The sequence below is a fragment of the Penicillium samsonianum genome, assembly GCF_028829775.1.
Source record: "Penicillium samsonianum strain IBT 33392 chromosome Unknown utg000005l_segment0_segment0, whole genome shotgun sequence".
Classification (NCBI taxonomy): Eukaryota; Fungi; Ascomycota; class Eurotiomycetes; order Eurotiales; family Aspergillaceae; genus Penicillium; species Penicillium samsonianum.
The window spans coordinates 165,986-176,982 of record NW_026643263.1 but is presented as its reverse complement, the minus strand read 5'-3'; the positions used below and the strand labels follow the sequence as shown (position 1 = coordinate 176,982).

At 48.8% G+C, this 10,997-nt stretch overlaps 5 protein-coding genes across 5 annotated transcripts; 3 read left to right on the top strand and 2 right to left on the bottom strand.

The window, feature by feature from the left end:
- Nucleotides 1–156: 156 nt before the first annotated feature.
- Nucleotides 157–471, top strand: N7471_008963 (uncharacterized protein; the record flags this gene model as incomplete). The annotated part of the gene is made up of 1 exon (XM_057281682.1): nt 157–471. One exon carries the CDS (start codon nt 157–159, stop codon nt 469–471), a length of 315 nt encoding a protein of 104 aa, XP_057132565.1.
- Nucleotides 472–1,251: 780 nt separating this feature from the next.
- N7471_008962 (alpha/beta fold hydrolase) lies at nt 1,252–2,085 on the bottom strand (the record flags this gene model as incomplete). Its single annotated transcript, XM_057281681.1, has 1 exon — nt 1,252–2,085. The coding sequence occupies one exon, from the start codon at nt 2,083–2,085 to the stop codon at nt 1,252–1,254; it is 834 nt and encodes a 277-aa protein (XP_057132564.1).
- A 1,685-nt stretch (nt 2,086–3,770) lies between these two features.
- On the top strand, nt 3,771–4,692 carry N7471_008961 (ribulose-phosphate 3-epimerase RPE1; the record flags this gene model as incomplete). The annotated part of the gene is made up of 3 exons (XM_057281680.1): nt 3,771–4,013; nt 4,098–4,349; nt 4,423–4,692. The coding sequence occupies 3 exons, from the start codon at nt 3,771–3,773 to the stop codon at nt 4,690–4,692; spliced, it is 765 nt and encodes a 254-aa protein (XP_057132563.1).
- A 111-nt stretch (nt 4,693–4,803) lies between these two features.
- N7471_008960 (uncharacterized protein) lies at nt 4,804–6,331 on the bottom strand. Its single transcript, XM_057281679.1, has 2 exons — nt 5,928–6,331; nt 4,804–5,842 (listed from the first exon to the last, which is right to left on the bottom strand). The coding sequence occupies exons 1-2, from the start codon at nt 6,141–6,143 to the stop codon at nt 4,985–4,987; spliced, it is 1,074 nt and encodes a 357-aa protein (XP_057132562.1). The 5' UTR covers nt 6,144–6,331; the 3' UTR covers nt 4,804–4,984.
- A 3,664-nt stretch (nt 6,332–9,995) lies between these two features.
- N7471_008959 (uncharacterized protein) lies at nt 9,996–10,953 on the top strand (the record flags this gene model as incomplete). The annotated part of the gene is made up of 2 exons (XM_057281678.1): nt 9,996–10,262; nt 10,369–10,953. 2 exons carry the CDS (start codon nt 9,996–9,998, stop codon nt 10,951–10,953), a joined length of 852 nt encoding a protein of 283 aa, XP_057132561.1.
- Nucleotides 10,954–10,997: the final 44 nt, after the last annotated feature.

Genomic DNA, 10,997 nt, shown 5'->3' with positions numbered 1-10,997 from the left:
AAATATAACAGATTGGTTCCTTCCTTCAGTCAACCACTCTACCATCCTCCTAATTAGGAAGGTACCTCAAGGGCTATACCTGACCATCCCATTCTTATCGTGGCGTTTCGGACCGGACAACTGACTGAGACAAATGTTCAAAAGTTGCTTGAGACTATGACACGTCGACATAACCAGCGGGTGGTATTTCGGTACCCCCAACGTCCGTTGGTGTGTTTTGTTGACCACCATCGACCAGCCTGCGAATCCCCAGATGATGGATCACTTCCTGAAGATAATGGGGATGCCACGGGGATTATGGAGTCAATTCCCAAACATTCTGGCTTCTTGAACCTAAACCCGACACTGTTGCTGCTGGTTGTATACCGCGCAATTCGAACAGACGACATGAGTGCAGTCCGGGACACCCTAACATACGACGCAGGCCTGCATGTGATTAAAAACTCTGGAATGACGCAGGTAGTGCAGTGAGAGAGCCCCTGTAGCGATCAACAACAAACCACACCGGAAAGCGTCTCGATGAGCGTATCGGTAGCAAAGCCGCGAATGTGGAATCTATCCTTATCCAAATTGTGGGAGAAGTATCCCAACGACCTTGGAAAAATGCACAAGCTGATTATCTAAATCTTAATCTATTATAGATACCTTTTCAATTAGAGGTATACCTAGATATATTTAACTATAAGAATGTACACGCTCTACAAATCTCGAAAGCCTCTATATAATTAAACTCAAGGAAGGTAAAACCCTACCTTACAGTCCTATCTACCTTCTATTATAAACTAAGCTAAAGCAACTAGGTATTGTCTGAATATCTTCTCTTTTTTTCTTCTCTATATTCAAATGTTATCTTGCGATCAGAATTTATAGAAATAGACCAAATAAACCCGGAGATGTAGGTACAATATGCAAGAGATATATATCCACATCAAGCCCTTTAAGGGTGTCTCTGAAATATGGTTGTGTAAGGGTCATCGAAAATGTCCGATACGGACATGCCCCTCGCTCATGTCTGGCCTACCTCAAGGACACGTGGTTCATTTGTTCTTACGAATAAGGAGACTACGGCTGGAGGCACAGAAGATCGTCAAGTGATTTGAAGAGCATAAAGACGGAAACCAGTGGATTGTTATGCTTAATCTCTCACTCGCAACAATTGAAACACTCCCAAGCAGTCTCGTGGGCATCTCATATCGGTTTGAATGGGAGCGTTCTATGCGCCTTCTAAGAGATCATTGACATGGACAGCTCTTATATTTCCGTGCGACCTCGCCATTCATGAACCCGGATTATCCAATCACGAACAAGAGCTTCAAAAACACCAGTCTCATCGATAGGAAGGCCATGCGTACCACGATCTAGAACAACATAGGTTGATCGTGGATAGAGCTCCAGCAAGCGAAGGCTGTCTCGATAGCCCACGCTCTCGTCTTGCCGACCACATACAACAAGTGTGGGTGCAAAGAACTTGGCACTGTCATTGTCCAGCGAAAAAGATAACTGATATCGATGTGGATCTGCTCGGATCGCATCTAACACCTTATTGTCTGCTGCTTTCTCCGCTGGAAGGTAAACCTCCTCGTATTTTGCCTTTAAAGTTTCAACATAAGCAGGCGTTTGAACGAGAACGTTTCCAAGAAGTGCCCTATCTTCGGCTGATATGTTGGACATGAGTTGCTCGTTTGCAACCAAAGGTTTAAAAGCATCGAGGTCGCGCATGCTGTCCTTTGGCTCAATAAGCGGTACGCGTAATAGTAAACCATCGACTTGCTCAATGTATTTTTGAGCTATCGCACGTGCAAGGTATCCCCCACATGATGAGCCGACAAGTAAGAATCTTGAGCTCCCAAGTCGAGAATCAATGAATCGCACCAGGCGAAGGTATACATCGTCCAGATCCTTGACATTATTCGCGGGTGTTGTGCCCATGCCGGGAAGGTCCACGTAAATCCGGCGAAGTCCCGGTATTTTGTTGAAGATCGGCTCAAAGTCCAGCTCCTCGACTCTTCCCTCCATCTGCCATCCATGTATGATCAAAACAAGAAGTCCTTCACCGATTTCATGTGCAGATAGAATAGATTCCATTCTGTTACGGTAGTGATTTTGTGAATATAGGGGCAGGAACTAGAGCAGTTGATTGCAGGTACAAATCACAACTTTGGAATCACGCCTTCTGATGCTGACAAAGTGCTGCTCCTAACTTAAGCGAGAAGAGAAGTTGCCAGATTGTCAACGCCTAGTTTGCTCAGTTTGCATAGATCCTTCAGGGTTTCTATACCATCGTGGTCCCGCCAGAGTTATAGTGCTAACGTAGCTTGCACTTTAGCACCCTTTATAAACTAAGAATAATACTAGAGACGGGACGTTCCAAGTAAAAGCTGGACACAGCGGCGATTCCCCCGCATCTAGATTGGAGCAAGCACGTGGATACAGTACTCCAGACTCTGGTAGAATTCAGGAGATCCAAAGAGATTGACAGTTCCAAGGCTGCCCAAGACCCCAGGAGTCTATCTCTATCTTGCGGATTTATCATCCGTGTTGATCGCACATGAGATTGACTAAATGACGACGAGTCATGTCCTTCACTGCGGCGATCTACCCCACTATGGCTCTCGTCTACTCCATATGTTGTATACACACTCTTCCATAATGTCAACCAAAATCAAAATTTGGTAACAACTAAACTAGACTGAAGAATCACCTGGGCATGATAATCCAAGCCTGTAGCTGAGATATCAGCATAAAAACGTTGGGGGTCTATACAGACAAAAAGTGTTGATACTCCGGAGCAGTGTGCCCCGCTACTAGCACAGACAATGGCCCACTTTCCCAAGCACGACATATCTCTTTGGGCAACGAAGCGGTTATTCTAACGGCTATTGAGATACTGGGTTGCACTGGATTGGAGTATTTGTACCCGATTTTCGAGTTAGAACTATGTGTTGTAAGATGATCGGCGAAGGGGAGATTAGCTATAATGCGTTGTACATATACTCCGTAGACGACTGATCATCAAGCCAATAGGATAAGACATATATAATGTGGTACAAGTAGTCACCCAAGTCAAAATTCAAGAAATATACATCAATGCAAGACTGGTGAGGAATAGCTAAGACCGGGATTCCAATCCTGGAAGGTTGAAGAGGCGAGCCTGCGCAGAGAATACTTCCTGATTGGCTGCAGCACTCAATTCCGCGGCTTCGACGCAGATTCCAGGCGATGCCTATCTGATCTTAGATCGGACTATAATCCTAGTAACCCCTGTCTATCAAGGTCAGCAGACTTGCAGGATATTTTTACTTTTTTTCTCCCGGCATCACCTAAATAGGTTATCCAGAATGCAAGGTCTTGAATGATGCCGATCCTCCTTTTTTCGACAAGCTGCGATCGTCTATGAGAATGAGATTGAACGTGTCCTTGGTTAAGATTGTATATCGAGAGCTTAACACGTGAGAGCCAGAGCCCTTATCAATTGCATCACAACAATATCTCGAAGGAGAAGGCCCCGAGGATGTTCTGGACTTTAAAGAAGCAAACAGTAAAAAGATAAAAAGATGAAAAGATAAAAACGAGAACTGGATAGTACAAGTTAGTGTACTCCGTATATTTCTGGATTTACGGTGAACCCGACATATCCACTCTCTTCGCCACTGATGTAAACAGCGGAGGAGCTTCAGATCTATTTCTATTTTTTTTTCTTTATAACCCCTCCACCCCTCCAGATTCTCCCCAATTTCTCCCCCACTCTCCTTCCCCCATACATACACATTATGGCACCTCCAGCTATCATCGCGCCCTCCATTCTCAGCGCCAACTTCGCCGATCTGGGCCATGACTGCTCCAGGAAGATGGAGCAGGGCGCAGACTGGCTGCATGTCGACATTATGGACGGTCACTTCGTCCCAAATATGACCATCGGCTGCCCCGTTGTATCTCAAATCCGCGGCTGCGTCGACCGTCCCTCCGAACCCTGCGGTCGTGGCACTTTCGATTGCCACATGATGATTATGGAGGTGAGTTATAAACTTCGCATATACCCGCGTCATTCCGGCACGTCATGAGCTTTCCCCCGCTGACTGTACTTTGCCTCCTTATAGCCCCATAAATGGGTCGGCGAGTTTAAGAAGGCCGGTTGCGATCTCTACTGCTTCCACTATGAGGCTGCTGTTTCCTCCGTCGCGGCGACCGATCCCACCGATAAAGAAACTACCGCTCGCACTAGCCCCAAGCAATTGATTCGCTATATTCATGAGGAGGGTATGCAGGCTGGTATTGCTATTAAGCCCGATACCCCCGTCGATGTGCTGTGGGATATTATTGAGAGCGAGGACCCCGCGGAACGACCAGACGTGAGTCATTGCTTTTTTATTTCTGACACACCGGTTGATTTCCAATCGCAACTGTACTAACTGCGTTTCACAGATGGTTCTGGTCATGACCGTGCACCCTGGTTTCGGAGGTCAGAAATTCATGGCCTCCGAGCTCCCCAAGGTCGCCGCCCTGCGCAAACGGTACCCCGATCTGAACATTGAAGTTGACGGTGGTCTCGGCCTCGGTACAATTGAACAGGCTGCCGATGCAGGCGCGAACGTGATTGTTGCCGGCTCAGCGATCTTCGGCGCGCAAGATCCCGGCGACGTCATCGCGAAGCTGCGCGAGGCTGTCCAGAAGCGTCGCGGCGCGGAGCTGTAAAGAGGTATCCGATACATAGCACAAAATGGGGTTTGGGTGTTCTATCTTTGGCCTCATTTGAGGGGTGGTCTCTTTAATTTTTTTTTATATTATACATTCTTAATCACGAGTTGGGAATGACATTTACATGTGGGAGTCAACTGTCCACGCTTGGTTTCGAAGTTATTTACATTTTCATACTGCATGTACGAAAAAATCGATTATAACCTTTTCAGGCATTCTTGATGTACAGATGTCATAATCATCGAATTCGTGAACAGCGACTCCCTCGGTCCTTAACGGAGGTAGTTGCCTACTCCGCCGACTTGTGTGTGCGAGCCAGCCCTGCCTCGGTATCATCCTTCGCATCTTCCGTCTCCTTGGCACCGGCCTCCTCCTCCTTAGGCTCTGACTTGATCTCTTGGGGCGCCACAGCCGTCGCAATCATTTCAGCAATAGCATTACCCTTAGGCTCATTGGGTTCCATAAGCTCTTCCTTATTCTCGACAGCCACATCGTCAACAATCGGACTCGGCGCCTCCTCAATAGACTCGGTCTTCGCTTTCTCCGCAGCCTCCTTGCGCAGAGCATCAATATTTCCCGTAGGCTCCGCAGAGATGGACTGCCTGATCTCATGTACCGCCTTTTCTTGATCCGCGTTCTCGAGCGTCGACACCCTGGACGAGCGATGGTGTCCAACCAACCCGAGCATCTCTGCGTTATCCGCGTGGAAGTTTGCCGATGATACGGCCGCTTGTTCGGGAACTAGGGCCGGGCGTTTCGTGGACTTTGGTGAATCCGGAGCGATATCGGGCAATTCGGGGGCCACTGAGCCACGGTGTGCGCGGCTGGCGACAGGTACCTCGGTAGCCTGTTCTTTCGGTTCTTTCTTATCGTCTGCCTTGGCCTTCGCCTTGGTGGCAGCCTCCGAGCTAGCCTGGCGCAGGGCCAGCACCGCCATATTATCCTTCTTGTCTTCGGGCTTGGTAACGGGAGGGGTTTGGATCTTGATCGTGGAGGGTTTGGGGGTGGCAGGTTTCGGCTCGGTTTTGGTCTCGGTCGCTGCTGGGGCAGGATGGCTGGTGGCGGGCATCCCACCTAGGTCCTGCACGCTGTTTACTACCATACGTAATTCACCGAACTCGTTCCATTCTTCGACCTCTTCTAGATCCTACAAGTTGGTTGGGTTAGCGGTGCTCCTGGTGTAACAGAACTGCTTTGGAAGCTGGAATTCATGCAAGGGGGCTGTCACATACTCCCACAATATCGCCGTATTTCACCAACCCTGGAAGCTTCTTGCCCTTGGAGCGTCGGCCCCAGAGCTTTCGGGCAGCTTCGTCGGTGGCGACATCAATGGCGCGGAAGGGAAGTTTGTTTGCTTTGAGGATTGTCTCAATTCGGGAGGTCGCGGTGATGATGTGCGATGACCCCGCGGTCAGGGAAGTGTAGAGGTAGAGGGTTGAGTCAGGCATGGTGGTGTGGTGTTGAAGGTGGAATTAGTGGGAGTTGAGGATGACGGAAAGGGTCTTTGTAGGAGGAGGTTTCAATTCATTCAGGGGTTAGTCCTGTCTTTCCTCTTTGGTTGAGCATCTATAGGAGAAAAATAAATTATTTCACCCCTGGAGGATTTATGACGTGGCTTGGTGGGAATCACGTGCAGATTAATGCTTTGTCGATTTCACAGCAATATTCTCCCTCTTATATAGCATCATTATGTCTTATCCTTAGTCTATGATGTAGACCAATCCCTCCATCCAAGTATAATCTCTCCACAGAACGAGCCGTTCCATGTGTCCAGCCGCTATCTGCCCTGGAAAACCGGCCCCAGTGTGGCAACTTGACGTCAGATCCAGAATCATAGATAACCTGGAATATTCTGGTGGATTTCACCCTTCGGTTTCAGTCTGGAACACCAGGTCTATTGATATATGTACTATGTACTATGTACTATACCGTGAACGATAACCCAATATCCCTAAAGAACATGTGCCACACATGGTTAACTGGTTAGTTAGCTATACCTGTCACATGTTTACTATCAAGGATCATCTGGGCTAAGCTCTGAGTGCATGATCAGCATGGCTACCTAGTATGTATTGGCACTTGTGAAGAGTTGGGTAACAAGTAGGTTCTAGTAACGTGAACTAGAAACGGTCTTTAGGAGCTTCTAGTGCTTTGGGCACTTTCACTATCAGCTATTATATATTAGGTGGTTCACGAGGTCTGTATAATCTAATCATGGGAGTGCTATTGATAACGTTTTGGACTAAAAACTATCTTGGCGAAACAATTGCCGACATACAAAGACCCTACCTCGCATCGTATAGTAAGAAGAACCTATTCACTGCCTGAGAGTACCCAGCAGCCGGATGTGTTTTGTATAGGGCTTGTTGGTATACTGATATCACACGCACTCAAGATATATAGTACGAGTCTATGATAGATCATCCTACTGGCCGGAAATGAACAGACATCAAGTCAGCACCAGGTGTCCCTGTGTTATAGTAGGAATATATATCCACGGCCCTCTACAGGAAGGTCCGAAGAGCCTCAAAGGACGCGTCCTATACTGGAGGCGCAGCGATATGCATAGCCAAGCAAGTCAGCCATGCGAGTAGACAAAGAAAATTAACCTACTGACTCAAACATCCTGCCTGCTTGGGAATTGGGCCATGGAACTTGCATGGCATCTTGATCTGGGCTGAAGTGCTTTCCCCGAGTCATTAAACACTGCAGCTTAACTGACTCGGCGTCTGGGATCTATTACCGTTGGGGCCAGCTCACTTTCTTCTATCGCCTGTCGGCAAATTGACCGAGCTGTCCTATGTCACGCGATCGACATATGGACGCAGGCTGCATATTTATGCATTTAAACGGCGGGGAGGACAGGAGTTTGGTTGCGAGGTATTGCCGAAGTATACGAACGGGCTTGGAAGGTACAGATTCTCAAGCCGTTGTGACCCGAGCCCAATATGTCTGTGAGCTCGGGGAGTCAATGCCATCAGCTGAGGTTTAGGCATAAGGAGCATACTTGTATTAAATCAATATAGGTTTCCCATTTCAGTGCCATGCATTAGAATGACTTCTGCCCGTGCACACGCCCTAGGAATTTACAGCCTATCACCCAAGGTGGCTTAAAGTGGCTCATCTTCAATGGGTTGCTGGTCTCACGTGTGACCTATCCTACCCAAGACAACCTCTAACTGCAGGCATCAGCTCAGAAGCTCTGAGAATTAATGCAGGGGCAGACTTATCAACGTCTCGACCATGTAACGCCCGAAGACCCAGACGAGCTTTTGACATGGATGGTGCAGTTAATCAACACGCAAGGACCCCGTACCCTGTTTATCTGTTTTCCCCGTCAATGATGAAGTCTGTCGAAACATGCCAGGGGACAAGAATCTAGTTGACGGCGAGAGCGAAATCCGTGTGGAATGTTGGGAGGACTCCTAGGCCACCCTGCGAGCGATAGATCATCAAACCAAAATTCGCCCATTCGACGGGTGTTATCCCGCTTGTCTCGGAACGGGAAGAATGATACATCGTACATCGAAATTGACAACCATAGTGAAGGAGTTCCCTGTTAGATGCAAGAATTCCTAGCCCGGCGATCCCCATTGACTACCCCGTACAATGTACTTCGTAGGCCATGATGTGTTCACTCATGAAAGTCTATTATGAAACAAAGATTGACGTGATTGATCACCCTGACTTACAACGTAGTTTAGGTATATGTTGTAGAGTACTCCGTACTTTGTCTCTTTCTTATGAGCCCGAGATTGCCGCTCACTTCTCAGGAATTTACTGTCAGTAGTCGCCAACGCCCAGGATCATCATCATAATGGAGCAATAAATGTCCAACCATTATTCGATCAGGAGACGGATCCACTCAAGACCGTGGAGCCTCCGTACTAGTATCGCACCAGTAATCCCCGTTTATCCAAACTAGTCTCCGTACAGGCCGTCACGTGGATGGGATGATCCATCACTAGTGCGTCGCAGACCGTCAGGAGTTGAAAGAGACCATTATTGGCCAGGGGTAAGCCGAAAATAACTCCAGGCCTTGGAACCCCTAACAAACAAGAGCGAACTGTTTTATAGGGGGCCATCCTCAACCAGCCACAAGCATAAAGGGGAACCGTGGGACTGCTGCGGGAGTGACCCACGGTAACACGTGAATCAAACCGTTCTTGTACAACCACTCTATTTCCTCGGGGATTTCTATATTACCTCATTAATGAGTGTGCTATTATTGTTTGCCATTCATCTCTGGTCGGGCATTGGGCGCTGAACTAGGGAGCCAAACACCGTATGCAGGATGCCCCAGCTGCCACACCAGACGACGTGGCAGTCGTCGACGCGCCCGAGCGATCTTGGTCCGACCGTAGTATGGAGTAAATGGATCCTAGGGGGGTCTCGGGGGTATGGCTGTGCTAGACGGAAAAATGGGCTGGTTTTGTGGTTTCTTTCGGGCTCCCGCTGTAGGCGCTTGCTACTTGAGGGAAAAGTGACTTGTTTATGTATTGTGCCATGTACCCCAGGGTCTACATGTATCAGGTCACCTTTTCGTAAGCAAGGACACATCTGCTGGTTCGGGTCACGCTCGGGGTGATCCGGTTCGCTGCCTCACTTTTAGTTATTTTTTTTCTCGGCCGTCTGCAGCTTCTCAGCCAACTGGCTCTCCGTTCTAGGAGTAGTCGGCTCTGTCACCCGGGTGTATGCCTTTGGGGAGATGGCTTACTGATGGCTGACCTCAACCCGGATAAACTTTGAAACCACATTATTAGAGAAATAGGAGAGAAAATAGCGAAAAGAGAAATACATGACTACCCGAACATCTAAGGGTCCAGACCGATGATCGACTTCCACGTTTGTTCCATGTTTCTTGGAGTAACTATAGTAGTCTCTGCTAAGTGCCAATACTCGTATCTCACTTTGTGGGGAGCGTCCTTGATCGTCGATTTGAACTTTTGTCTTCTTTTCTTTTATCTACTCGTCTGCCCAATCTGCATCTACTTCTTCTCCCAACTTGTGATATTATTGTCTAATCGTTTTCTTCCCCGATTTTACCATACAAAGTAAATCTATCTCAACGCAGATCTTCCTCATCCTGATTGCATTGATAAGATCTCCTATTCCACCTGCTATCAGCTTCGATTTAATCTCCATTTTACTATTGCGCTCCAAATCTACGTACGTCTTTCTCACCTATTCTCACAAAGCATGCGCTGACTATTCGCAGAAATACAACCCACCTTTCTCCATCCATTTTATTACTGATAGACAGTTACTTCCCCGGCCATTGTGACGAGGAACCAATCGCCATGACTGTCAATCTGGATGACGACCTGTTCACTAGTGCCATCTCCGGATATCACAAAGCTTTTTTGGTCCAACACTCCCACCTCTCGGAATCTGAACGAAATCAGCTCTGGATTGAACGGCTAAGTCAGTTCATCCCGGCCTCCAATGACCGGGATACCAACTGGCAGCCCGCTGGGAGCCTGGGGAAACGGACTCGACAGGATGCGACACCACGGACGTTGCCATATTCTGATTCGGGTCTTCCTCGGGCAAAACGGAGAGCCACCGTATGTGTGACCTTGGTTACTTGCTCCAGCCTACTCTGCTCCGCCCCTCCTGCGCTCTCGTCTCCTAATCTCAACCGCCATTCGTCCTTGGATTGACAATTGGCAGACCCCGGATCTCTCAGTCGACCTGACCCGCGACCTATCCCACGCCTCCTCTCCCGACCTACCTCGGAACGGCGCTGCCTTCTCGGGACAAGGCTCCTACCGACACACGGCCATGGTGCGCTCCCAGAGCCAGCAAGTACCGGTCTCCCACCAGCACCACCCAGCCAATGCCGCCATAGGTGAACGCCAATCCTTCGGCCCGGTACGGACCCATCGTCGCCTCGACCATGTCGACGAATTTTCGCCGTCCGAGTACGCGAAGTATTTGGACGCCTCTCCTAGTCAACCATTTGACTCGGCTTTGACTTTCGGACTCGCAAATCACGGAGAAACTGGACCATCCTTCCCGCAATACCCTGAACGGACGTCCCCCTGGACCGAACAGGCCCCAGTAGCTGCGCCGGAGATGTCCCGTAGCACGACCACCGACTCCTTGATCGGCGGAATCAACATGTTCCGCTTCGACTCAACTGGACCGTCCCACTATCAAGAACCGACCAGCTCCGTCCCGCCAGAGTGGGTGCCAACATCCACCTCCGGCCTACTGTATCAAGACCCTCTTCTCCCCCCGTGTACCCTGACCTAGATCCCACATCGTCTTCCCCATTCTCCCACCAATCGCCCTTCTCC